The 27,739-nt window shown below is 46.0% G+C and overlaps 2 protein-coding genes across 2 annotated transcripts in view; both read right to left on the bottom strand.

The window, feature by feature from the left end:
- F5 (coagulation factor V) overlaps positions 1-21,707 on the bottom strand; it is a 63,075-nt gene extending 41,368 nt beyond the window's left edge. Inside the window, exons 1-4 of the mRNA XM_079761829.1 lie at positions 21,307-21,707; positions 17,648-17,739; positions 12,399-12,521; positions 7-219 (exon numbers count right to left, since the gene is read on the bottom strand). Coding sequence (XP_079617955.1) covers positions 7-219; positions 12,399-12,521; positions 17,648-17,739; positions 21,307-21,464 — 586 coding nt within the window. The 5' untranslated portion in view covers positions 21,465-21,707. The remainder of the gene's footprint in view (positions 1-6; positions 220-12,398; positions 12,522-17,647; positions 17,740-21,306) is intronic.
- Positions 21,708-23,766: 2,059 nt separating this feature from the next.
- SELP (selectin P) overlaps positions 23,767-27,739 on the bottom strand; it is a 32,110-nt gene continuing 28,137 nt past the window's right edge. The window contains exons 14-16 of the mRNA XM_079760463.1: positions 26,178-26,208; positions 25,107-25,162; positions 23,767-24,298 (exon numbers count right to left, since the gene is read on the bottom strand). Coding sequence (XP_079616589.1) covers positions 25,108-25,162; positions 26,178-26,208 — 86 coding nt within the window. The 3' untranslated portion in view covers positions 23,767-24,298; position 25,107. The remainder of the gene's footprint in view (positions 24,299-25,106; positions 25,163-26,177; positions 26,209-27,739) is intronic.

The following is a 27,739-nucleotide window of genomic DNA, read 5'->3' as shown; positions in this document are numbered from 1 at the left end:
TTTTACCTTTCTTACAAATAAGCAGAGGTCCAATCAGCCCAGAGTTGAAGTCCTGTATCAGATTTTCATAGGAGTAGTAGATGTACGTGAGGCATGGCGGGTCATCGGGTGTGGGCCCACTGTCCTCACTGATGGTCCACTCGTAGGTATATTCGTGGCCGGGAGCTACAGCATCATCCAGCTTCTCTGCAGGGAACGTGTGGTCAGGGTAGGAGGCGCCTGGAGAAGTAAAGGTCATGAGAACACCTGGGCAGTGCGGGAGGCTCGCTGTGCCATCACTCTCCAGCTGGAGGAACGTGAAGCCTCTATAGAGATACCTGTGCCATTCTACAGTGAGCCTCCGTTGTTTGAAAAGATTCACATTGCATCCACTTCCCTGTCTATGTAATTAGTAGGGCTTTGAGTCCATGTGATCTGAAGTGAATAAGAAATGTTACTAGTACATTATTTAAGGTTTAGTACATTAATTTTCCAGGGTGTCTAAATAATTATTATTCAAATGTAATCAGAGAATCGAATCATCTCGGATCAGCGAATCATTTCACAATATGAAAATGGGTTATATCTTCTCTGTGGTGCTTGATGAGACATCTTCCATTTAACCGCCTGTTGGCATGGGATGTAGCTCTATGCAGAGCTGTTTGTATATTGTTTTGTTTTGATCTGTAAGTTTTTCTTTTCTTCTTTCCAACTGCTGCCACCCTCAGCCCTGTCTTATCGCTTTGTCACATCTCCACCACCTGGTTGTCCCAAGTCCTTCCCCAGAGTCTTAGAGTCTGGCTCCCATAGGCAGTCTAGTTGTCCTTATAGTATGAAATGTGTCTAACCCTCTGAAATTTAGATGTCTTGCTTTGGTCCTTTGTGTACCCAAACACCTGCCATTAACACTTTGATGCCTACTCATTCTTCTCTGCTGGTGGGAGAGGGGAGGATGTATAAGTTGGTCTTCCTTATTGAAGAGAGGGAACTGAGATTCTGAATATTAAAAGAATTGCAGAGGGTTGGGTGTGGCTTTCAACAACAGAAGGAAGATGTGGCTAGAGATGGAGCAAGTGAGGTCAGGAAGGGGAGAGGTCAGCATCATAGATAGCCAAGTGGGATGGGCAGCTTCCCCTGCTTGAGGCATTCCTCATTTGATTGGGTGAAAGTTTCACCATCATCAACTGGTACCAGAATTTCCCTTTGGGATACAGTTATCTTTGGTACAAGAGCTTGATCCTTGAGGTGGAAGGTGAGACCTTCAGAGTGTATGTGTGGGCAGACAGTTGGGTAAAAAATCAACCCTAAAATATTTTATATGATGGGGTAAAGGGCCAGTGGAAACTACTCTTACTGAAGTGACCATACTCTTTGAAAACAAAAATGCTTTATTTTTTTCCTACCCTTTCCCTGCTTATTTTCTTCTCCTTTTTATTCCCCCCCTTCCTTTCACCATCTTTCTTGAGTTATAAATTATATACAGTAAAAGGCACCAATTCTAAGTATATCTGCTGAGGTTTGACAAATGTGTTCAGTCCTATACGCAATCAAGGTACAAGACATCGCTACACTCCAAAACGCCTACCTCCTGTGCATTCCTGGTCAATGCTGTCCCCGCCCTCTGCGCCCAGATAACCACTGATTTTCTTTCTGTCACTGTATTCTGTTTTCCAATAATGTCATAAAAATGGAATAATACATTATGTATACGCCCTTGTGCTTGATTAGTGTTAGTACAGTATATCTTTTTTATCCTTTATTGTTTTACCTATCTTGTCTTTAATTTAAAGTGGATTGCTTGAATTCAGCATACAATTGGGTATTGCTTTTTATCCAGCCTTACAATCTGTCTCGTAGTTGTATTGTTCTTCCTATTTGTTTTTAATATAATTATTTATATGCTTGGGTATTTGTCCATCTGGTCTTTGTTCCTTCGTCTCTTCTTTCTTGATTTTCCTTGGGTTGAGTATTTTTTTATTCCTTACCCAAGGATATGTTTTTATTGATTTTAGAGAGAGAGGAAGGGAGGAAGAGAGGGAAAGGGAGGGAAAGAGAGAGATGTGAGAAATATCGATCCATTGCCTCCCATACATGCCCCACCTGAGGAATGAACCTGCAACCTAGGTATGTGCCCTGACCTGGAATCAACCCCACAACCTTTTTAGTGTACAGACGACACGCCAACCAATTGAGCCACCCAACCAGGGCTGGATTGAGTATTTTTCATGATTCCTGATTATCTCCACTATTGGCTTGTTAGCCTTGCTTTGTTTCCTACTCTGTAGACAGAATGATCCTTTAAAATCCCAGATCTTACTTTGCCATGTTCCTGCTTAAAATCCTGACAATGATCTATCCCTACTTCTCTCTCCATTCTATTACGCGTGACTCTTTCCCCCGTACATTGTGTATCAGTCCCTCGGGCCCCTTTAGTTCCCTGGATTGATGCACAGCACTCCCTCCTCCCTCGGGGTCTTTGCAGACAATGTTCCATCTGCCCAGGGTGCTCTTCTTCCCTTCCTTCCTTGGATAAGTGTGTGCTCATGCTTGATGTCAACTTAAATGCAAACTTATTGCTTCCCTGATCTCTCACTGAGCTATGCACATTTTTTTTACAACACTTGTCACGATTTTTAATTGAATATGTGTGATATTCCATGGTTAATTTCATTTTATCCTTCTAGATAATAATTATTTGCCTCCTGCACATGTGACCTGAGCGAGGTCCTCAAAGGCAGGTGCTGGGTTGCATTTGTCTTAGAATCTCTGGTGCCTGTCACAGTACCTGGCACGGACAAGAGCTCGATGACTGTGTATTGAACTCTTAGGATTTAAGGTCCCGCAGCTAGAACCAAGGTCATCAAGTCACTCATGGGTACGTTTCATTGGAACTGCACAGTGTTAAAAAAGTTCAATGCCAACATTAACATGAGATATTATATAAGAATCTGAATTGCTGGTTTCTCTTAAAAAAACACACACAAGCAAACACACACAGTGTCACCTGGGCATCTGGTGACACTGACCTAACTCCTGCATAGAATTGGCCTGGTCTGAGTCCTGATGACCCTTCAGATAGGACACAGTTCTCTGGTCAACAGTGCCTACTGGACTTAGTTCTCATCGAGTCACCCTCCTGGCGGCCAGAATATCTGAGTTTGTGACCCTTGTACTAGTAAAAAGCTTCACTGGGATTTTGTTGTATCTTTCCTTTTTCCCAAAAGATACTATGACATCGATAACCAATCTTTACTATAGATTGAACTTTCACTCTGTTTATAAGAGGGATTTGAGTGTAAAATTATCAGGGGCTGAGAAAAGTTAAAAGCTCAGATGACTTCCTGTGAGTAATAATATCATTTCAGTCTAAATCAAACAGGAAAAAAAGCATTTATGAGGAAGAGACTCTGCCGACAAACAGGAAGGATTATCTCTGGAAAGTTGCAAAACAGCTTTTGTAGCAAAGCGCAAACAGGTCTGATAAGGGAAGCTGCCCTCTCAGGGCGGACTTGTCTATTGACTGGAACACGTGTGGCGAGTTGTCCACAGGGTCCATCTCGAGCCCAGCTGCCAGCCCTTAGTCAGTGCCTCATGCTTCGTGGCCTCATGAGGTTAAGAAAGAATATTTCCGGACACGATGCATCCAGTGTTTCAACTGTTAAAGCAACACAGGGAATGCCCATAGTAGAAAATGGCGTTCTTCCCGTTGCCTTCACAAGCTCTCAAAGGACAAAGCGTGGTATTCTGTGGGGGGTGAGAGAGAACATCTGAAGTTCCTCCTCGCTTTCTTTGGATAAAGGCATGCTCATTCTTCAGATATCAGCTTCAATGTCAGCTCACTCATTCCATGATCTCTGATTATATATCTCACAATATAGATGTGTATATGTCTGTATATCATCTGTGATTATGCTATGAGTATATATACACATAGCAGCATTATATATTATATACATAAAATAGCATTCATCACAATTTTAGTTAAATATTTGTGAGATTACATGATTAATGATATTTTCTCCTGCTTAATTTAAGAGAAAGCCCAGGAGTTTTGGGGTCAGAACTGTAATTTTTGGTTGTAGCACTTGCTAACTGCATGAACTTAGAAAGTTTCTTAGCCTCCCTTTTAGCCCCAGTTTTCTCATTCATTATTACATAATATAATCTTTGTTCTACTAATATTATTATTTTTGATGGGTATGAAGACCAGAAAATATATGCAAAATGTCTGGCACCTAAATGTGTGGCTGCCTGCGGTAATACAACTCAGTATTTGGGTTATTTCCTTTCCCAGATATTTTACAATTGATATGGCCTCTTTCTTTATGTTTCACTTCTGATAAGATGTATCTTAAGTGCTCTTGAGTTCTCTTAACACATGTGAGAAAGTTTAAAGGTGGTGATATATTTATTCTAAAGAAGGTAAAAACTGGTAATAAGATTAGGTAATTACTCACAATCACCAGTAAGATTAATAAATTTCAGAGCAAGGGGAAAATAACACATAGCCTCCACTTTCTAATCCAGTTCTCAGGTCTTCAGTTTAGTTCAGTACTCCTCATCATATTCATCATCATCATTATCACCATCAACACCACAATCATTGTCACCATCACCATCACCATCATCAACATCACCACCATCATCATCATCATCACCATATAACCATCATCACCACCACCACAATATCATCATCATCATCACCATCACCACCACCACCATCATCACCATCATCACCATCACCATCACCACCACCATCATCATCAGCACCACCACAATCATCAGCATCATCACCATCACCATCATTACCATCACCACCACCATCATCACCATCACCACCACCATCATCATCACCATCATCACCATTGCCACCACCACAATCATCATCATCACCATCATCACCACCACCACAATATCATCACTATCATCACCATTACCACCACCATCATCATCACTATCATCACCATCACCACCACCATCACCACCACAATCATCATCATCATCACCATTACCATCACCATCACCACAATCATCATCATCATCACCATCACCATCATCACCATCACCACCACCATCATCACCATCACCACCACCATCATCATCACCACATCACTACCACCACAATATCATCATTATCATCACCATCACCACCACCACCATCACCACCACCATCATCATCATCACCATCATCATCACCATCACTATCACCACCACCACCACCACAATCATCATCATCACCATCACCATCATCACCACCATCACCACCATCATCATCACCATCATCACCACCACCACAATCATCATAATCACCATCACATCATCACCATCACCACCACCATCATCACCATCACCATCACCACCACCATCATCACCATCACCATCATCACCACCACTACCACAATCATCATCACCACCACCACCACAATCATCATCATCATCACCATCATCACCATCACCACCATCATCAATCACCATCACCACCACGATCATCACCATCACCACCACCATCATCACCATCACCATCATCACCACCATCACCACAATCATCATCACCATCATCACCATCACCACCACCATCATAATCATGTCATCACCATCATCACCACCACCATCATCATCACCATTTATGCTTTAGGCTCTGTGCCAGGAACCAGGGCACAAATCTAAAGAAGACAGCCTGAGACCTTGAAGGATTCACAGCCCAGCCAATAGTAGGGTACATGCCGGCACCCTTATTGCTAAAAATTTCACCTCTAGAATTCTTCCAGGGCCACTTCAGGGAAGACACCACAATTAGAACATATTGTTCATATGTAATGAGAATCAACAAATATAAATATCTAAGAGTCACCTAAGAGGCTGTTACATGTGCTAGTCATAGCAGCATGACTGAGTTTCAAATGACAGCAAACTTATTTTTAAATGATCAGGGTTTCATATCCAGATTTATTGGAACACATAGTGGTTTATAAATGTTCATCTAGTTGACCAAAGTAAATTACTGAGAATTTCATATTCATATATTAGTTAAATATAAGATAAACTTCAAATAATTGAATGAACAATTTACTCAAAGGTGAATTTTGGACATCTAGACCCAAATAGTGAACAGTATAGATTTATACATGGAGTAATTATACTGAATGAAGATTACTAGTGAGATAGTTTGGGGATAATTTTATCAATGCCTTTCTTCTTTTCACTTCAAAGTATTTTACTTTATCTTTAATCTAGAACAAAGCAGCGTATTTTATCTTCAAGTTTGCAAACTACATAATATGAGGTGTAAAATATAAACAGCTACTTTGAGGAAGCATTTATGAAATGTATTTTTGGAAAAACTAATTTTAACTTTGCCATCGAAGTAAGTGAAAAGTCTTAACTGAAAAGAAGAGGAATGGACAGGAAAGACCATTGTGCTAAAGCACAGAAAGTCCTTGTTCAGCTTCTCGCTGGACTAAATCCTTTGCACAAGGGTGGCCCTTCACTTTATATTTACTCAATTCTGCTCACTTCCTGCTCAGTCCTTAGTCAGCCTGGCAATTTGTTTACTCTTGTCGTGATGAACTAACTATTTGCCAAAGGGCTCCAAGTATTTTTTTTCCAAATGTAAAATGGGGCGTACGCGTTTGGGAAAGTGAAGTTACATAAAGAGCCCCTTTGGTCATCCATTTGGGTGCTTGGCCATGAAATCCGCCCTTGTTAACTTTTTGAACAGTTCTTTTCCTCTCCATTGAGCAAACCGAGTGAATGCTTCAGTGTGTCTTTGAAGATTCAAAAGGTGCTTTTATTTTATTTACTTATTTAAATATATTTTTATTGATTTCAGAAAGGAAGGGAGAGGGCGAGATAGAAACATACATGAGAATCGACCAGCTGCCTCCTGCACGCCTCCTACTGGGGATCAAGCCCGCAAACCGGGCATGTGCCCTTGACCTTAATCAAACCTGGGACCCTTCAGTCCGCAGGCTGACGCTCTATCCACTGAGCCAAACCAGCTAGCACCAGAAGGTGCCCTTAGAAGCTTTCACCGAGGCAAAGGGAAAACTGGATGCTGATGTTTCTAACGAGCCTGGCCCAGTGCACAGCGCGTGCAGCTCTCCGCTGAAGGGGAGTTTGCCAGTTTGAGACTGATGAGAACCGTTCTATTAGCCATTACAGTTTGTTTCAGGTACTTATATACTCAGAGAAGTTTCTAGCTTAGGCCAAAATATTCGGATAAAAAGTGAAAAATGTAATTGCTTATATTATGTCAAACATTGGAACATTTACTGTTTTCATATAGAGAATCTGGCAACACTTAAATGCAAAAAACAATCCCTGGTGGAAATTTTATTTTTCAATTTTTTATTCACAGAGTTGGGTTACCAGGAGAAAGCAGAATATTATAGGATTTTGTACTATAGTACTTACATTGCAACTCCCACATTTAAAATATAAGAATATAAATAAAGTAAAAGGATACGATTCACTCTGAAACAAACTCTTACAGGTAATTGCACAAAGAATTTCAAAGGTCTTCATGAACAACAAAATGTGCTCAAAGGTGCAGCATTACAATCAAACAACAGTCACCAAATGCTAGTCAGAGAGTTTCTGAAATTTTAGCCTCAAGTCAAAAATCTTTTAGTGACAGCCCTAGCCAGTTTGGCTCAGCAGATAGAACGTTGACCTGCAGATTGAAGGGCTCTGGGTTCGATTCTGGTCAAGGGCACATGCCCAGGTTGTGGGCTTGATCCCCAGTAGGGGGTGTGCAGGAGGCAGCCCATCAATGATTCTCTCTCATCATTGATGTTTCCATCTCTCTCTCCCTCGTCCTTCCTCTCCAAAATCAATAAAATATATATTTTTTTAAAAAAGAGAAAAAACCCTTTTAGTGACAGAAAGTTTTAAAATACGTAGGTACAGTTGTGATTGCAGTTTAAAACACACTCCTGTTAAGTACATCTCTAAAGGAAATGATCTTGTAAGCATTTTACAAATCATGGCTAGTCCATCCTGTTCTCTCAGGGGTTTCTCATCCCTGCCCCATGTGCTACTGGGGTGCTCTCAGACACACCTGGGGAGGGGGTGCCACTGGGACTAGTCAGGTAACACCAAGCTACAACTTAGCCTTTATGTCAGATGCTACCAATTCATGGATGACAGGCATGGGTGAGATGTACACAACTTTCCTGTCCAGAACCCAGACTTCCAGCCAAGAATTCAAATGACAGCCACGGAAAGAATGTCCAGAAACAAGGCTCCCAGGCAACTCTGGTTACAAAACGATGTACAAAACCCATGCATGAAGCTCAGGGTCTTCACCTGCAAGTCATACCACTGACAGATAACACAGCTGTCATTTAGAGTCTGTTGACACAGACTGTGCAGAGTTCTAACATCTCTGTGAATGTCTGTAAGATCTCACAGCGGACTGGAAGGAATGGTTTAGAGAGGGACTCGAATTTTGCTTCTCATCCTCTGTTTTATTATTTTATTTATTTATTATTCTTTACTAGAGGCCTGGTGCATGAAATTCGTGCATGGGTAGGGTCCCTAGGCCTGGCCAGCAATCAGGGCTGATTGAGGCCTTCTGGCAGCTAGCCAGGGCCTTCCTTCTGGCTGTGGGCCAGGACCTCTCTTCCCCGGCTGCTGGGCCTTTCTTTGTTCTGCGCCACCCCCTGGTGGTCAGTGCACATCATAACAAGTGATCGGTCTCCTGGTCGAACTCCCACAGGGACAATTTGCATATTAGGCTTTTATATAGAGAGATTATTGAAAGTATTACATATGTCCCCCTTTTCTCCCATTGTCCTCTCCCAGCCTACCTCCATCCCTTAGCCCAGGAGAGCATTATGCTAAGTGAAATAAACCAGTCAGAGAAAGGTAAGTATCACATGATCTCACTCATATGTGGAATCTAATGAACATAAACTGATGAACTAAAATAGATCCAGAGACATAGAAACCTGGAACAGACCGCCATCCTCTGTTTTAGAAAGGCCTGGGGAAGTATACCATTTAGAAAGATTCATACCCAAAGTAATGAAAAGAAAATATCTTAGACACTTGAAGTAAACCTCAAACTACCTGGAAACTGCAATTATTCAAAATGTGCTTGGGATAGCTGAGGTTTTCGGGGGAAGTTTAGTTCATTTTGGCATCTGAATTCGATGGGAGCGTTTTATTTCATTCAGGTAGATGACACTATCTGAGGCCAAGGCCTTCGTTCAATCTAAGCTTCTGGAAATGAAATGCAATGCCCGCATATGAATAGCCAGGGACTAGCCCCCCGCGACAGCAGCTAGCTTTATTGCGTGCCCACTGTGCCTGGAACTTTACTTTGATTCTGACTAATCCTTGCGACAACCTTAGAGGGAAGGAGTTGCGATTCCCGTTTTGTAGATATGAAACTGAGGGTTTGTGGTAAAGGAAGTTGCCAACGTTTACTTAGGGTTCCAAGCGAGGCCATCCTGGCGCTAAAGCCGCATTCTTCCCGTGGCTGTCCTTCCCTTCCAGCTGATGAGAGTAAGTTTCCAAATCCCAGGTGGGGCTCAAGGATTAGCTCCCAGATAAGGAGGATTGTTCTAGAGGTTGCTTTGGTTCTGGTTAGATCAAGCAGCCACAAGGACAAAGACTGAGTCCTCTCTAAAACCTTTTACTCGTCTCAACCTCCCACCATCCATCTCTCAAACATCTACCTCTGAGATAAAGAAGCCCGGATTCTCATGGAGCTGGCTCAGCAGGTAGTTCATCTCCACCCCTGAAACAATCCTTCAAACCATCCCGGGAGGCTCGGGGAGGCGGGGGGAGGGCCAGACGTGAGGAAGATGTTTTATTTTAGGGAAGAGGACACAACAACAGGTAGGCTTGCCTTTTGCCAGGAAGGACACTCTCTCTGTTGGCTAGATTTGCATCTCATTTCCAAGGCAAGATATGACTTTCTTGGAAAACCTTTACTTCCTGAGAGACGTGGCACCGGGGCAATGATCAGGTGACCAGTGGAAGTGGTGGCGCATTTTAAACCTCTGCTCACAAATGACTGCTGGCTGTGGGGGGTGGTAGGGACAAATAAACAGAAAGGAAGAGGGATGGTGTTGCAAGCTTCGTTTCCCGTGCAAACAGCCCCGCTTGGAATACAAAGTCCACAGCACTTACCTCCTCCCACATCTAAAACGGGACCTTCATGGGGCATTTTGCGGGCTCTCCCTCCTGGCACCAGCGTGCTGAGTCCCTGACACTGTCATCTGGAAGCCTCATAAGTAGGTTAAGTGGTTGTTCTATGACATCATATGATTTGGGGGCCATAGGAGAGACCCCTACTCAGGCTACCTCACCCAGAGTCCTGCCAAATTGGCTCTTTAAGGTGCCTGAAATCTCAGTTAATGCTTCATTGTTTTTCCTCAAACCAGAGTATGTGCTCATGCACATATTCCCAGGGAGGGTAGTTCATTGACCTGTTAGCAGTCACGTATCCCTTAGTAGGAATGAGTTTGACAATGATTTACACTATAATAGTAAATGTAAAAGTCACGTTCTAATCCATACATTGTCACCTAAATATTAAATTATTTGGACACATTTAAAAAATTTTAATTGAGATATTGACATAATTTGAACAAATTTTGATTGAATAATTACCTTTACCATCATAGCTAATATTTATCAAGTGTTTATTATATGCTAGGTGTGCTAAGATTTCATGACAACAAACCTATATGAAGAAGTCATGCCTTGGCCAGTGTGCTCAGTGGTTAGAGTGTCAGCCTGAGCACCAGTTGTGGGTTCAATTCCCGGTCAAGGGCATATGCCTGGGTTGCGGGTTCCTTCCCACCCCCAGTCGGGGCATGTGCAAGAGGCAGCCAATGGATGTGTGTGTCTCTCTCTCTTTCTTCTTCCCTCCCTTTCACTCTCTCTGAAGAAGCAGTGGAAAAATATCCCTGAGTGAGGATTGACAACAACAGAAAAGAAGTCTTGATTATTATTCCCATTTTACAGATGAGAAAGATGAGGCACAAAGAGGTTAAGTAACTTTCCCTAAATCATTCAGTTAGTGTCTGAGCCAGGATTTACACCAGGCAGGCTAGCTCCAGACCCTGCCCTGTAAACCACTCTTCTGCTCAATTACTCTCTTTAAACGTATGGTGGTTGGAACATATGGGAGAAAGAAGATTTGTGAATCGAGAGAGGTCTAAAGTTATATTTGTGTTATTATGCTAACTTCTATTACAATATGGACACAATTTTCTTATATCAGTTCCTAGCAGAACTCTATTCTGCTTATTGTGGTCTGAACATAAGCATAATGGAAATAATCAGAACAATAGCAACAACAGGTACTTACTATCCTGTGGCTGATGTCACTTTTATCTCCATCATCCTCATGATCTTTACTGTCACTGTCATCATCATCATCATTAACATCCTTTACTGAGGGTGTACCAGGTTCCCGGAACCACGTTTATTTCGTACAATACCTAAACGATCCCATCTAATCCTCAAAGCAATCTTAGGAGAGGGTGTAAACCAGGCGTCCTCAAACTACGGCCCACGGGCCACATACGGGTGTTTTTTGCCATTTTGTTTTTTTACATCAAAATAAGATATGTGCAGTGTGCATAGGAATTTGTTCATAGTTTTTTTAAACTATAGTCCGGCCCTCCAACGGTCTGAGGGACAGTGAACTGGCCCCCTGTTTAAAAAGTTTGAGGACCCCTGGTGTAAGCATTCCCACTTCATAGATGAGAAAACTGAGGTTCAGGAATGCTAGGATCATTTAGCCAGAAACATACAATGGAATTTGAACCTAAGTCTGCCTTCAAAGCTGATGTCCTCAACCACTTCACTATGTCCAAACTTTTAACACTACTTACTAGTAAGTGTCATCTGTGTGCCAGTCTAGTTATATGTCACTATTTCAAATGATGGCTCGTGGGCCAAATCCAGCCAGCTCCCCTTTCTTTGGAAATAAAGTTTTATTGAGGTGCGGCCGTGTTCATGCACTTACATACAGATAGTGCCTTTGGCTGCTTTTGTGCTGAAAGGAAGAGTTGAGTGGTTGCAGCAGAGATTGCCTGGCCTGCAAAGCCAAACATATGTGCTTTCTGATCTCTACAGAGAAGTCTGCGGACTCGCCTTACACCATCTTGCAACGTGCATGTGAGCACTCTCGCTGCGCAGGTGAGCATACTGGGATTCAGAGAGAGCAGGGAATTGGCCCTCCCAACGAGTAAAGAACTAGAACCTCCAAAGCACTGAGGTCTAGAATGCCAGAACGCTTTCGTTCCCCCTGACGCTTACAGAGCGACCACTTTTCTATTCACCAGCTGCAGGGGCATTCTGTGACATGTGGCTAATGGAATGGTTTTCAGTGCTGCACACTGGTGTTAAAGGGTTGTACATCTTCTCCTGTCAGAGGGATAGGAAGCTCCTCTTACCTTCTGAGGCTTTACTGTACTTAATCCCTTGAGGATGGATGCTTAAGGGCTTGTCCGCCTTATTTTTAAAGTGAACCTTCATGATGTCTCCAACTTCGGCATATAAAGTAGGCCCAAGAAGTCCTAGGGAAGCAAAGATAACTATGTCAGGATTACAAAAGACAGAGCTGCCACACACTCACACACGCACGCACACACACACACACACACACACACGTGCACACACCATGCAGAGAATCCCATGAGTGACTGCGGTCAGCCCTCAGGTGCTGAGGTTGACCTGCTCATCTTCCATCTGTAAGTTTTTACCGCCTCTTCAGCTCAGCCTTGTGTGCAGCCAGCTAAGGACAGGGAGGGAGGGAGAAACGCTTGGCTTGGCTCAAAGCAAGCCGAGGAGCAGGAGCGGTCGTCCCCCAGTTCTGACCCACTGTCATTCCTTAGAGACGACCTACCGTCTTTGGTCAAGAAAAGGAAGATGTTCACTATTTATTTATCTATTTATTTTTAGAGAGAGTGGAAGGGAGGGGGAAACACTGAGAGAAACATGGATGTGAGAGAAATACATCGATTGGTTGCCTCCTGACCAGGGCTGCAACTGAGGTATGTGCCCTTGACCGGAATCGAACCCGGGACCCTTCAGTCCGTGGGCCGATGCTCTACTTGCTGAGCCAAACAGGCTAGGGCAGATGTTCATTTTCAATTGTCCAGGGTGGTATGAGGGAGGGTGGCTGGCTACTTTAGAGGTCCTAAGTGAAGTGAGGGAGCAAATCACAGAGTTCTCAGACACGTTCAAAGTCTTGGAGGCAGGAGTGAGCTTGATGTTTTCAAAGAACAGGAAACAAACAAACAAAAAAAAAAACCCAGAAAACAAAGGACCCAGCCTGGGCAGAGTGAGAAGAGACTGCGGGGGCAGGTTCCTTAGGCCCTTTGGTCACAGCCAGGACCTTGGGTTCTCTTCTAAGTGACATGGGAAGTCGCGGCAGCTTTGTGCAGCAGGGAGGTGGGGTCTGGCGTGTTTTAAAAGTTCATCCTGAAAAAGAGAAAGGGAAAAAACAGACAAACAGTTCACCCTGCTGCTGTGTGGTGGGAGAGTGGAAGCAGGACTTGGTGATACAGAGGAGGCAACGGCACATGGGGCCAGAGAAGTGGCGAGAAGAGGGGGGCTCTGAATTCTGGAGGCGGAGCCAGCAGCATCCGCTGATGGGTTGGATGTGGAATGAGAGAGAGAGAGAAGCCAGGATGACCCGAGGCTTCTGATCTGAGCAACTGGGGAAATAATCAGCTATGCCGATGGGAACACAGCGGGACAGCGGGTCAGGGGCAGAAGCTAAGAGAGAGGTTTCCCTTCCTCCATGCCAGGGGCTGTGCCAGGTCCTGTCCTCCAGGAGCCACAGCCAGTTGGAGATGGACGTCGGGTAGGAGCTGCTGCTGAGCTACGGGCAGAGGCTGGAGGACCAGCCCTGCGTGGGGGTGAGGGCACAGGACATCTGCTCCGAGTTTTGAGGAGTCATCGTCTAGAGCTTCCCACGGTGCAGTCCTGGGGTCCCCTGCAGGATCACCGGGCCCAGGTTCCCAAGGACCAGCTTAGCCCGGTGAGCCGGCCTCTGCAGGTGGAGTCGGGGCCCTGCCTCTGAGCATGTGCCCCTGCGTGATACCCATGTCCTCGAGAGCTGGAGAGCCCGTCGCCAGAGCCTCATTTCAGCAAGTGGCAGGAATGGACTGCCCCACTTCCCAGCCACCCACTAGCTCTCGAGGGGTTGGCTTCTGGCCTTTAGGCATCACGGGGGCAGCAGGCGTCAGCGCCACGGAGCTCACCCGCATCTACTGGCAGGGGGAAATGGTGCTGATCACGGACTCTACCCACTGTCCCCCCAGGGTAGTCACGCATGTACGTCCTCACGTGACTCCTCCTACACATATTTAAGGTAGATGGTAAGATCCTCCTTTTACAGGGCAGGAAACTGGGCCTCCAGCGTTCCCCCTGCTTCTGCTTCCCTAGCTTAACCCCCCCCCTCCTTCGCCGATACAGCTAGTTAGGGGCAGAGCGTGGGCAAAGTGAAACCTGCCTGACTGGATCCTGAGCTTGTAACCACCTCCCCCCTCGCATTCACTCATTCATTCATTCATTCATTCATTCAACAAATAGTAATTGAGCGCCCACGTTATCCTGGGTCAGACTTGCAATGCTGAGCAACACAGGTGCCCTCGCTGGCTTCACGGAGCTTGCCACGGGAGCGGGGAGGGTGGCTTGCCCAGGGCCAGTCAGTGATTCGCTGGCATTGCTGGGGCTGGCATTCAGGTCTCTGGACTCCTGGACCAAAGCTTTCTCTACCACCTTCCCCAGGGAGAGTTCAGACCCCTTTCCTGGAATAGTCTACACCAGTCTTGACTCCTGACCACTCTGACCCCGGCTGACCCCTCTCTTCTGGCTGCTACGCTCAGACCTAGCTCCCAACAAAGCTCCGCTGGCTGCTCCCAGCTGCCGGGATGCCCATGAGGCCCACAGGGTGCGGACTCCGCTCTCACACTGGCCCCGCATTTCGTTGCCATGGTGGCCTTGCTTGGTTGATTTGCTTGTTGGCATCTCTCGGCTGCAAATACCAGATGCCCAGAGTAAGTCTCATAAGCTGTTTAACCTAAGGAGGCCTCCAACTGCAGTGCCCAGTCCTAAGGATTTATTTAGCCTCCCTTCTGCTTCTTCAGAATCAGGGCAAAACAAAGGAATGTTTTCAAGGCAATTCAAACGCCTTCATGCATGAAGGCAAACATGTGGCCGAATGTTCCTCAGCTCCTCTGTCGGCCAGATGCCCTGAAACCTTCCCCTCCCCCTCCCCAGGGCCCAAGCCAAGCTGGGGGCCCAGGAAGGTGGCACAGCATGTGCCCAACTTCCTGCAGTTGGGGCCTTGGGGAAGGCCACAGGAGGTCAGCTAATCCACCCCCCCTCCCCCCCCCCCCCCCCCGCTCTCAGGTGAATAACGCATTACAGAAAACAGGGTTGCCCACGGTTGCAGCTCTTTAAAAACCTTCAGGGACAAACATGTCATAATTTTCCTTGAAAAGGTGCAAAGACTCAAAACTAGCCATTCAAAAGCGCAAGCAGCATTTCTGAAAATGGCCCAGTCCCTCCCTCCCGACCACTGGGCAGGCATCGGTCTTCAGACCTCCAGTCCTGCAGCCCGGTCTGGGCTCCGTCTGTGGAGTGGGGAGCTTGGTGGTTCCCGTTCAGGCTCAGCCAGAATCACACCCACCTGATGAGTGGAAACAGGGGGAGGTACGAATGGCAGAACGAGGCTGGGAGGGGAAGGTCACAAGTCAAGGGCAGTGTTCAAACCCAGATCTCCTCATTCAGTATCTGAGGCTTTCCCTGGACACCAGATTTGCCTCCTGTATCAACTACTACCGGGATCCAAAGATTAATGAGATGTCATCCCCTGCCCTGGCCGGTTTGGCTCAGTGGATAGAGCATCGACCTGTGGACCGAAGGGTCCTGTGTTTGATTCTGGTCAAGGGCACGTAACTGGGTAACAAGCTCCTTCCCAGCCCAGGCCTTGGTCAGGGTGCGTGCAGGAGGCAACCAATTGATGTGTTTCTCTCACATCGATATTTCTCTGTCTTTCCCTCTCTCTTCCACTCATTAATGTTTCCTGGCTCACTTTCCCTTTACCCACCTCTAACTTAATTTAGTTAAAAAGTTCTTAAGTGTGTGCTAAGGTTGGAGCTAGAGTTATGGACGTGAGTCGACTCTGCGGCAGAGGCTAGGAGAGCCTTGACCCTCCTGCCCACGGCTTCAAACTTAACTTGACGAGGAACCTTCCTGCCCCTGGGAAGGCAGTGTGCCTCCTACCGCAGCTGATCACTCCTGTTTCTTCTGAGTCCGACTCCGTCCGTCAGATGACTTTATCTGCTCCTTTTCTATTGGATTCTTCCCTGGAGCACTTAGATATTTTAAGCCACTGAGTCCTTTTTTATAAAACTCCAAAATACCCTCCAACCTCTTATTCCCTTTCAGAACTACCCTGTCTCTCCTCCCATGTGGGGCCAGGTTTCAGAAAGGTGTTATCTCTGAGTTCCCCCCGGGAAAGGAGGTAAAGCGAGTTTCCAGAGGGGAGCATTAAATGTCCTAGAAATGTCAAGTCGGGAAAGACCTGGAAAGAAACTGTTGGCTCTGGCATCCTCGCAGCCATAGGGACCTCTTCTGAGAGTAATTCTAGTGGCTCCCTCAGAGCAGGTTAAGGAGGGAGGGCAGGGAGAGGAAATGACACCATAGGGAGTGAAATGGGCCGTTCATATAGCGATTGGTAGTGAAGGAGAAGGGAGAGAAAGGAGAGTCAAGCTGAGTGGAGGGGAGTTTTGTTCCAGATGAAAGTTAACCTGAACATAGCTGTGTTTTGTTTTACTGTTAATGGGGAAGGCTCCAGTCCAGGAAAGAGTGCAGATAAAGGGAGATCCGAGGAGGTGGGGAGAGTGGGATGATAGAGAGGCAGAAGAGAGCATCTGGGACAGAGGGCAGGTCTTGCTGGTTGGGGAAGGCTGAGTGAATCAGTGATCAGGGACCCAACTGGAGGAAGTTCTCGCTTGCTGACCTCTGTCGTTCCTGTGAAAATACGGTGCCATATTTCAGACCCCAACCCATTCAACCTGCTTTTTTTGATTAAAGAAGAAATGAGGAAGAAGAGACTTTTTTTAAAAAGTGACAGCTATTGTGTACAGCACACTAAGTAAAACAGAAAGACAGACGCAGAAGAATCCAGAACAGTCACTTGCAGTTCGAGTGCAGGGAGCCAGGGGAGGAAGGGACCGTTAGCTCAGGCTCATCGCACCCTCAGCCTGGGCCGCCTGTCTTGTCCACTGTGGCACCCACAGCACCCACAGCACCCAGTGCAAGGCCCGGTCCAGAGCATGTGCTAAGTCAGATGAATGAACACAAATTCAAACACTTAAAAGACCTCTTCAGCTTCTTGGTCAATCTTAAAAACAGCTGGCTTCCTGGGCATGTCACTCGTGGCCTGTGAAATCACACAGGGCCCGGCTTGCCTCAATTCTTTGCTGTCCCTGTTTTGAAATTCTCAATAATGTGAATTTCATTTTCATTTTGGCCTGGGCTCCACAAATTATGTAGCCTATACTGGTTAAAAACAACAAAAACACACATTTCTATAAAATATCAGTAAATGGATGTTTTAGATATAGATAATATCAAAGAGATTTATCTTTAAATTAGAGAATACTAGTATGTGTTTCATGCTTACCTGAAGTTTTAGATCGTGGTTTTTCTTTCTGAAAATATGCTTCATACTCTCTGTAGACAATTTTCTTAAAAGTTGTTGCAAAAGGATTCAAACTGGAAATAAAATACAAACATTTATTTAAAATGTATGTCTTACATCTATTTATGTTCAAAAGAAAAAAAGGAAAGAAAGAAAGAAATCTCTCATGTTCTAGGAACAATAGTATTTTTAATTATATTTCAGAAACCTGTGGCTTTATGAATATGAACAATAAATGAAGCTGATAACAAAAATTGCTGGTCTCTTCAAGAATATTCTGCAGTGATCATCATTCTGTCACAAATTAAGCCTGGCCTAACTAATCCTGTTACTCAGAACCCATTTTCTAAAGAAGAACCCAAGATGGTCATGTGAACCCAAACTTTAGGTTTAGAGTTTAAATGATTAAAAAACAATCAAATCTTTGATGAATAAATATGTGGGCTATTTTCAGCTGGTCAATCAAATACAGAGGTAAGCTATGGGCAACGTTGTAAAGAACTGACTTGGTGGGTCCTACTTCTAGTTGAGAAGTTGGCTATGGTAATCGAGTAAAAGCCCCGGATTCACACTGGCAGCAAACAAATGAGCAAACTAACTCTCAGGAAGTTTAAGTAACTTGTCCATGGATAAGTGGTAGAGCCAAGATTCAGAAAAGGTGGAACCATTGTGTTCCTGGTAAAGACTCACAGAGGGAGGGAGGAGATTTCTGAGATACTTTCCAGGCTTCTTCTTTTGTGTCCCTAAAGATGGACACATCATTCTGTCCTCATCTCAAACTCAAAGATTAAGGTAAAGAGAAGAGAATTGGGGGACATTTCTTAAAATGTCTAAACCAGCTGACCAGATTGGCTCTGTCAAGCTTCCTAACCTAGAGACAGTGGCCCAGCCATAGTCAGGGCATACGTGGGAGACCCTCCCCAGCTGCCGTGACCTCTGCGTGTTACAGCGGCTGGGCGGGCGGGTGAGTCAGAGTGTCTGTTTAAACCATGTGGTGTTATTAACTGTGTAACCTTGAATAGCTTACTAACTCCATTGGTTCCTCAGTTGCCACAAATGTGAGATGGGAATAATAGTAAGATCTTCCTCTCAGAATTGTTAGAGTATTAAATGAGTTGTTACCAGCAAAGGACTTAGAGTGAGCTAGTAATAATTTAAAAGGTAATAAAAGTTGGTGTTTAGCCTTCAGGTTTTCCCAGCAAACAGAAAAATCTGTAATTGTAGTAATCCTTGTAATTTTTTTTGTGAGATATAAGAACTGTGTTAATGTTTTGGGGGCAGAATGAGTAAGTGCTTTTGGAATGAGCAGCTATGGAGGCAGTGGGTTCTCAGTGGAATAGGAACTGGACGCAAAGAATATGGGTGCTCAGGGTGTGGGGGAGCAGACGGTGAGGACAGGGCACTTGAAAATGAACTAAATGACCTCTAGAGTTCTTAGAGCCCAAGGATTCTATATGTTGATTTTATCCCTAATGTGGGATTGCATTTTTATTTATTTGGTTTATTGTTAGTAAAATTGAAAATTAATTCTCCTGCCCCAACCCAGATCTCTAAATACAAGAATATAGATGATGGCGTAAAAGCTCTACTAGGAAAAATCAGTCTTTTATGTGGAATAAGTCGAATAGACATGTGTTTTCTAACACATTTGATTGCATATATTGTGTGAGCATACTGAGGCATATTTGTTTTGATTTTGAAAAAGTTGAATGGCTCCTGGAAAATAATCTGTCGGAACAGAAAGTTAGAGATGATACGAATTCAAGTATGCATGATGAATATGTACGCATTTTTATTTTTATTTTTATTGATTTCAGAGAGGAAGGAAGAGGGAGAGAGAGATAGAAACATCAATGATGAGAGAGAATCATTGATCGGCTGCCTCCTGCACACCCCACACTGGGGATCAAGCCCACAATCTGGGCATGTGCCCTTGACCAGAATTAAACCCGGGACCCTTCAGTCCGCAGGCCGACGCTCTATCCACTGAGCCAAACCAGCTAGGGCTATATATGCATTTTTAAAATATCTGTTATTACATGCATGTAATGACTGAACAAGTTTTCTTAAGGGAATTTTTAGAAACATTCATTTCAGGCCTTCAGCAAGAATAATAGACACGTTTAACCTCTAAAGGCATTGCTCTGCTCATTTTAGATGAACTAAAGGGAAAGCTCTTTGCTTTGTGCTAAAATAGACTTTGGCAAGGGGTGGAATTGACTGCCAAATGTTGATTCCCTTCTAGTATCAGTTAGCTCTCGGTGCAGGACAATTTAGAACAAGTTCTTAATTTAAGCAGCCAGATACACAGATTTTCCACAGGAAAGTACTAGAGGGAAATGACATGATTTGAGGTTCAATATGGAGCCTTGGTCTGGGTTATCCTTCTGTGGTTTGGATTCAATCGTTGATACCAGAAGAATGACTCTTCCCAGGATCCTGGGAACTCAGCGGCAGAGCAAGAGGGTGGGACGACAACCTGGCTCCCTGTGGACTCACCACGTGAATCCGACTTTGGACCCTGTGGTCCTGCCCCCAGCTTCCAGCATTAACTGTGGAAGAAAGACCACACTTCCCAGCATAGCACAGCGGCCACAGGAAAGCCAGCAGCAAGTCAGTGTTCCCACGCGCAGGAAAGATTCGTGTTGGGAAGACTTATCTTCCTGGGGGTTTTAGTTCATGGCAGTTCCGTACAGTGTGCGTGGGACCTTGATTATCACCTTGAAGTGAAATGTCTAAGATGATTTATATTTTTTTTAAAAAGAGGGATTTCTTATTACAAGACCAAGAGACTATGTAATACCCTCCAAAATAAACCTTACTAAGGGAATTTTAAAAGGGTTAAGGTTATACACGAAAAGACTGAAAATAGTACAATATCTCTTGGTAGTTCGCTTTGTAATTGTAAAAGGGGAACATGGCTTTCGCAATCCAAGTGTGATGTTAAGTTTAAAAAAATTGAGTCACACTAAGAGGTTTACCATTAAAACAAGTAAAAATATAACCAACTGGAAATATTGAGTAGATCCTGTAATTTGTCTCATTTCTGGGAAGTTTTATTTTTAGCCTTTCAATTGGGAAAAGTAATTTCCGACTCAAAGATGTTTTATTATTTAAACCTCCTCTTAGCTGCATCTCTGCCTTCTCATAGGGACCCCACTCAAATTGCCAAGATTAAGTGAAGAAGAAAGAATAAAAATGTTGCATTCTTAGGGACTAATGATGTTTTGAAAGTCATTTATAAGAAAACAACAAAATGATGGCAGTCGTTATTGAATAACCTGCGTATAATGAAGTACAAGCTTTAGTTTTAGAAGATGAAGCGATGTAGAGAATGGAGTAAATGCTATGCAACTAGAAGTTCCATAACAATTCTAGACTGCTAGAATTCTAGAACAGGAGTTTGCAGAGGGCAAAGTTTGCAGAGGGTGCTGGTACTTTTGAACCAATCAATACATTAAACCAACAATCAATCATACTAACTAAACTGTGTTATCAGCAAACTTGAAAGCAGCATCTAGCCAATCAAACTGCATCTTTTCTATATCTTCATTCTCCAGGCAGGATCAGCAAAGGGAACGCTGCCTAAGACGAGTAGAGTAAGCTCCCACAGAAGCCCGCGGACGCCACCCCAGCCTTACCTGGGGTTTGTGGGCTCCGGGCGGTAGTTCCAGCTGATGCCCTGCGCAGCCACATAGAACTGCCTCAGCCGCGCAGCCTCGGCCCCCGTGGCCCCCCAGCCTGCCCAGCTGGAGCCCAGGACCAGCAGGACCCAGAGGCAGAGGCAGCCTGGGGACATGGCTCTTTCCTGCTGCTGCCCTCGGCGCCCCAGGACCTGGGCAGGGCTTGCTCAGCGAAGCTCGGGCAGCACCGCAGGGGCTGGGCGTCCGCTGTCCCCGCTGCAGTGAGCTCGGGAGGCTGTGGGTGGCAGTGTCCTCCTGCAGCTTCTCCAGGCGCTTCAGCCGCAGCCTCAGGCTGTCCCGCCTCCTGGGCCCTTCCAGGAAGAGGGGTTGGCGAGGTCACTGCCCCGGGAGACAAGAGGAGGCACCCAGATCAGTGACTGTTTCACTACAGGTGACAGGAGCGCAGAGCGCAGAGGCTCCAGCAGGTGGGGCAGTGCCCAGGGATGCGTACACCACAGGCAAAGGGCTCCCTGCACTTCCAGCTGCTAAGCCACGGAGCAGGAGCCCTCAGCACCCCCACAACACTGCCTGGGGCAAAGTTCACTCTCGCCAGACCCTCTCCAGTTCCCAGTGCCATGGGACCCACCACCTTTAAGCACAGCCCTCTCCGGCCCCGAGGAAAGGGCGTGTGCACTGTGCCTGGGCACAGGGATGTATCTTCAGCAGGTGAGGAAGCAAGGGGATGAGCGAGCACAAGACCGGGCCCGTCGGCCTGGACCACTTACTGGACTTCTGCCCTCGCTCTGTTCTGTTTTGATCCGGGCTGTGGCCACTGAAGGCAGCAACAGAGAGGAGGGCTTCACCAGTGTGTGTGTGTGTGTGTGTGTGTGTGTGTGTGTGTGTGTGTGTGTGAGAGAGAGAGAGAGAGAGAGAGAGAGAGAGAGAGAGAGAACCAGTGGACCAGGTTTCAGTCCCACTCACAAGCTGTCTTGGATGCGTTCCTCATCCTCTTTGCTGCTCAGATTTGCCATCTGCCCAGCAGGGGAGATGGTAACAGCTTTCCCTGATAGTATCGGTGGTAGGATAAAAGAACACTGTAACGTGTGTCGCTCCTGGCAGTGGGAACGCACTGAGCGGTGTTCATTATCAGGGCTGTGTTTTTCCTGCCTCCAGAGTCCCTTACGTTCCTGCCATCTGCCTGTTTTCACTCTGCCTTAAGGTCTTGTTTGCTATTGACGGAGAATCAGAGAATTATATTGTCCCAAGCATCCTGATGGCTTGTCCCCGGTTCCCTGGACCTACGTGCCTCCCAAGCCCCTGCCTTAGGATTTGTCTCAGCAGATTCCATAAACTGTCATGGGCACCTTGTGTGAGGTCACGATGAAGCCAAGCTCTTCAACGCTTCACCCCCTACACACGACCCTCTGCCCTTGCCCCTTGGCTGATATTATTCTATAACGTAGAACGCCCGTTCCCCCCACTCTCTAAAGTCCGTTCAGAGTTCTACTGTCGCCTTGATTCGGGGCTCGAATGGGCTTTTCCGTTTTGTGAACTCCTCCAACGCTCTTCACATACATGTCATGTTGGTTACCCTCTAGTACTTTGGGTGGGTGTCAGGACACCCTGTATCTATAATATCAGCTGGGAACCCATCCAGATTCCCTGGGGAGCTTCACAGAGTGTAGACTCTGCCTCCAGAGACAGGGCTGATAATGGTCCCGTGAGACCTCGCCTAGTGATTGGCAGTCAGAGATACTATTGACAGCATATCTGGGAACCTTTAAAAGCACGGTGTCCCTCAACCCCAAGGTTCCTATCAGAATTCTTGCAAAAGTTTTGTGACCTTCGGTTAGACTGTTTCACCATTTTTATTGGCATGTTTGTCTGTGTCATTCAGTCTGCATGGCATGCTTATTGCCTCACAGTCACAGAGGCAAGACAGCTGTGTTTGATTAGCTCCAGATAACACTGTGTAACTTTCCACAGCCTATTTATCAAACCTGTGATTTATATATATATATATATATTGATTTCAGAGAAAGGGAGGCAGAGGGAGAGAGAGATAGAAACATCAATGATGAGAAAGAATCATTGATCAGCTGCTTCCTGCACGTCCCCTACTCGGGATCAAGCCCTTGACAGGAATCAAACCTGGGACCCTTCAGTCCACAGGCTGACATTCTATCCACTGAACCAAACTGGCTAGAATAATAAAATATTAAAGAATGTGTAAAACACATCCATTCTACCCTAGGACATTCAGGTAATGAAGACTCTTTGTGCTTCTCTGGTTTTCTCCCGGTGGGAAGGTGGTGCGACATGTAATTGCCGGCTGATGGGAGGGTCCAGCAGTAAAGTTGTTTGTTATATTAATGTAGACGAAGTGATGGGCACAGGCCCTATTGAACAAAACATCAGATACTATAACATGGCATTTGGGGGGATCCTTTTAATGGCACCTTTGAATATGGATCTTGGGGGAGAGTGACCTTGCAGGGACCAGCACAGTGACAGGTGTCTTCCTGTCCTGGTTCTCGGTGGTTTGCAGCCTCTGGACGCCTCTGCAGCAGGGGTCTAAGCGGGTCATAGACACCGCCCCGGGGGTCCGGAGGCCTTACAGAAACCCCTCCAGGCAGAGACGCCGCCTCCTTCCAGAAGTCCAGGAGGCCTTCCTCCAGTCCAGAACTGAGGAGCCGTTCTTTCCCCGCAGTCTGGTCCTCTGGTGGCTCAGAGGCTCCGGGCTTTGGCTAGTTAGTATTTCTAGTGACGGCCGGCAGAGCCCTGCAGCAGCACGCGGCCCAGAGAGGGGGCAGGAAGGGCGGTGCATGGAGACTCCATCTCTTCTGCTCTGGTCCAGAGCTATTCTAAAGGAAAGGCTTGTCCTTCCTTCACACGCATTTACTGAAAACTGCAGCGGGTGCGCTCCAGTCCGTCAAGTCTCGCAGGAAGCCCGATGTTCAACAATAGCATCCTCTGAGGTGGAGTGAGGTGACCAAGAGAGGACAGGTCTCTGAAAAGGACCCAACAGAAATTAATGACATTTCCTTTTTTAAAAAAATAAAAGAAAGAAAGCTCTCTTCCTATCTGTTCCCCAAGGCCCAATATAATCTTTCTGGGGGCCAGATTTTCTGCCACCTAGGCTACTTTTCTTAGACTCCACACTCCCTGAGCTGTTTGGGAGAGACGTGTCGGGCTATTTTCGTTTTCCCAGCAGGCCACGAGGGCATTGGCTCCATAAAAGTTTGTAAAATTTTTCCAGTGGTCAAGATGTCTGGTTCTCAAGCCACAATGTCAATGTCACCTACGCGTCACTGAAGGGAATGCCATCCATCCTGAAATAGGTGTCACTAGACCGTGTCACCCTGGGGTGTGTGTGTGTGTGTGTGAAAATCCTCATATGAATGCTCTTTCTATGGTCATGCTACTGTCATGCCTGTCCCCTATGCCAACACAGTTTCCTTCATGGCTTGAAAACACACTACATACTTAAAATTTAACTCATGATTGTACAAAGTCAGACTTTAAAATCTTCCCCTTCACCTTACTGTTCTATTTCCTTTATGCCTGGCCAGTGTTGCCCAGTGGTTGAGCGTCGACCTATGAACCAGGAGGTCATGGTTAGATTCCTAGTCAGGGCACAAGCCCAAATTAGGGGTTTGATTCCCAATATGGGGCTTGCAGGAGGCAGCCAATCAATGATTCTCTCTCATCATTGTTTCTCCCTCCACGATTCTTTCTCTGAAACCAATAAAAATATATTTTAAAAACAAACAAACAAACAAATAAATAAATAAAATATGCCATCATTAGTAACTTACCTTAAGGGCTCGGGTCAAATGCAGCATTTGTAAAAACTCCGTATGTCCCCAGGTGGCTAAAGAACAGAAACACAAAGATGACCTGCCACATGGTGCTTAGCCCGTGACCACAGTCCATGACATAGTTTCTCCAGAGGGAGGGTCACCGCCCACCCCTGGGATTCTGCTTTAAAAGGGAAAGAAGAAACGCCAACAGGGTTTTCTAGATGCCCCTTACCAGCGCCTTTCATACCCAGGTGCAGCTGTTGTTGATGCCTTGGGTGCTGAATGCCTGCTACGCCCCCTATAGGGCTGCAGATTGTTCCAGGTGAGAGGAAGTCCTTACAAAATCCCTATCTTGATACCTGACCATCAGATCCCCGCAGGAGTGTTCGAGGTAGCACTGCCCCCTACAGGCGCTTTTTAATTTTCACAATGACCAAGAGTTCTAAGGATATTGGCGGCAGGGACCGGGCTGCTGATACCCTAATATGCATGGACACAAGACAACTGTCCTACGCTCCGTACGACTTTAGAGTATGTACGCAGTATTCATGCAGGTGAAAAAAATCTCCGAGCCCAGAACCTCACTGCTTTACACATAAATACGGTGTTTTGTGTGTGTTGCTTTTTTGCATCTTTTAAAATGCAACTGCCTTGTGAATTGAAGGGAGATTTTATCAGGTTTTCCAAACGTTCTACCAGTCGTTCATCACTTATCACTCAGGCTGGCAACGCCTCTGGGGCTTTTTGAGTCACTGTTACAACCTCCCTGTCAGTTGTCCTCTCTGGCTGGTGCCTTCCTAGTGGTTCTACCCGAAGGTGCCTCTGATGAGCTCATGGGATCCGCCAGTGTAGTGCCCCAGCGTTAGCCTTTTATTTCTACAATAAATCACTTTCCCTCCTATTGTTATTGATTCTATAGTTAGGGAACTTACTGGTTTTTAAAACATGTGTAGTTAGGATATATTATCTGTGCATTTCGTTGTGTTGCAAGAAAGGGGTGTTATGTATAATCATTCTGACATGTTATGGCGAATTAAAAAGTCAGACTAGAAAAATGAGCTCAATCATAAAACAGTTCCACCTTACCTGTGAGGGTTCAAAGGGTCTTTCCCATCATCTGAAATAAGCAAGAAGACACCAGTGATTGGTTAAAAGAGGAAACAGGTACAGGAGAAAGGCCATCCAGGATGGGAGTTATGGGGGGCATCGGTAGGTAGACTGATTTTCAGGTGACTCATTAAAGGGACAAGCTTCCCTGAGAGGCAGGGCCCACACCTGTCATGTATCTCCAGAGTCCTCTCACCTCTCACCTCTCACCTTTCCCCTCTGCCCTTGCAGTAGCAGCCTCCCCTCCTGGGTCTGGTGCCTGGCTCTTGGCTGGTTTTGGTTGTGGTTGAGACCACTGGTTCTCAAAACCCATTTCTTTGGCACTCGAGGCCCCTGTCACTCATCCCGTGTCACAATCCCTCAGCCTACACTTGGGCAAGTTAATTACATAAAGAAACCCATCCCAACGAAACAGTGGCGGTCTCCCTCCGTGGTAACCGAAGCGATCAAGGGCCTTCTGTCCTAATCTAAACCATGAGCCATGGTAGTGGGAACATAAAACACGGCAGCCGTGCTATCAATGGAAGCACCTCGTGGCTAACAACGTTTTCAAGTATCAGGTCAAGTGAAGAACAAGTGTTTTTATTACTGGGCATCACTGAGCCTCTAAGGTGATAATGGATTTGCAGGGGAGGGACAGAGTAGGCAGCACCGTCCTGAAATTGACCACAGAATCCTAGGATGTTTAACATCCCATCGGTCACATCAAGGGAAAGCCCCCATCCTCACAAATACATGTATTTCTTATTGAAGACACTGGAGGATGGGCGCTGCTGGCCCTCTCCCTGGTCCAGAGGGCTCCCTGGAAATGTCTCTAAACTGGGGAAAGACCTTGGGGAAGATGCAGGAAGAGTGTGGTTCCGACGTAGCATGGAGCCGTCTCAGGAGCTCTTGCGTCTGCCTCTGAGTTTGGTTAAGCAAACGCCGATGCTGCATGGAGAGACTGGGGGGCGGGGGGACCTTTGGTTTTCAAACAGTGTTACTCCTTGTCTGTTGTCCTCTGGCCACCCACAACATAGCCAGCCTCAGGGCCGTGGTGGCTTTGTGATGGAGGGGCATAGAGCAGGGACCAAGTGGTCCTGCCCTGAGCAGGGAAGGGTAGGAGCCGGTACTCCCTAACTCCAGGAGAACTCCGGCAGGTGCTTTTGACAGAGACACTGCCTTACCTGGCTCTGCACAGTCCCGGCCCCGCTGATGGCCCTGGTCACTTTCCATGAGGAACGGTGAGGAGCCCCATAAGCTTATCCAAAGAGGTTCTGAACTCAGGGACAGGCTAAGCATTTGGGCCGGACAGAGGAAGGATGCTCTGACCCTGAAGAAATGGCCCCTCCTTTCATCCCCGGGCCAGAGCTCTTGTTGATGGGCAGCCTGACAAACACGTTTTCCCTTATAGGGTCTCCATCCGTTCTGGTCCCTTCCCGGCCTTAAACCCAGCATTAGCTCCACACATGTCCCTGCGAACATACATCTTTTCATACCAAGGCATGAGCAGGGCGGCTCTTCATGCCTCCAGCTCCCTTTCTCGCTTCCTCCATGAGCCT

This window comes from Cnephaeus nilssonii, assembly GCF_951640355.1.
Source record: "Cnephaeus nilssonii genome assembly, chromosome: 21".
In the NCBI taxonomy this organism is placed as follows: domain Eukaryota; kingdom Metazoa; phylum Chordata; class Mammalia; order Chiroptera; family Vespertilionidae; genus Cnephaeus; species Cnephaeus nilssonii.
This window is presented reverse-complemented; position numbering and strand designations above follow the sequence as displayed.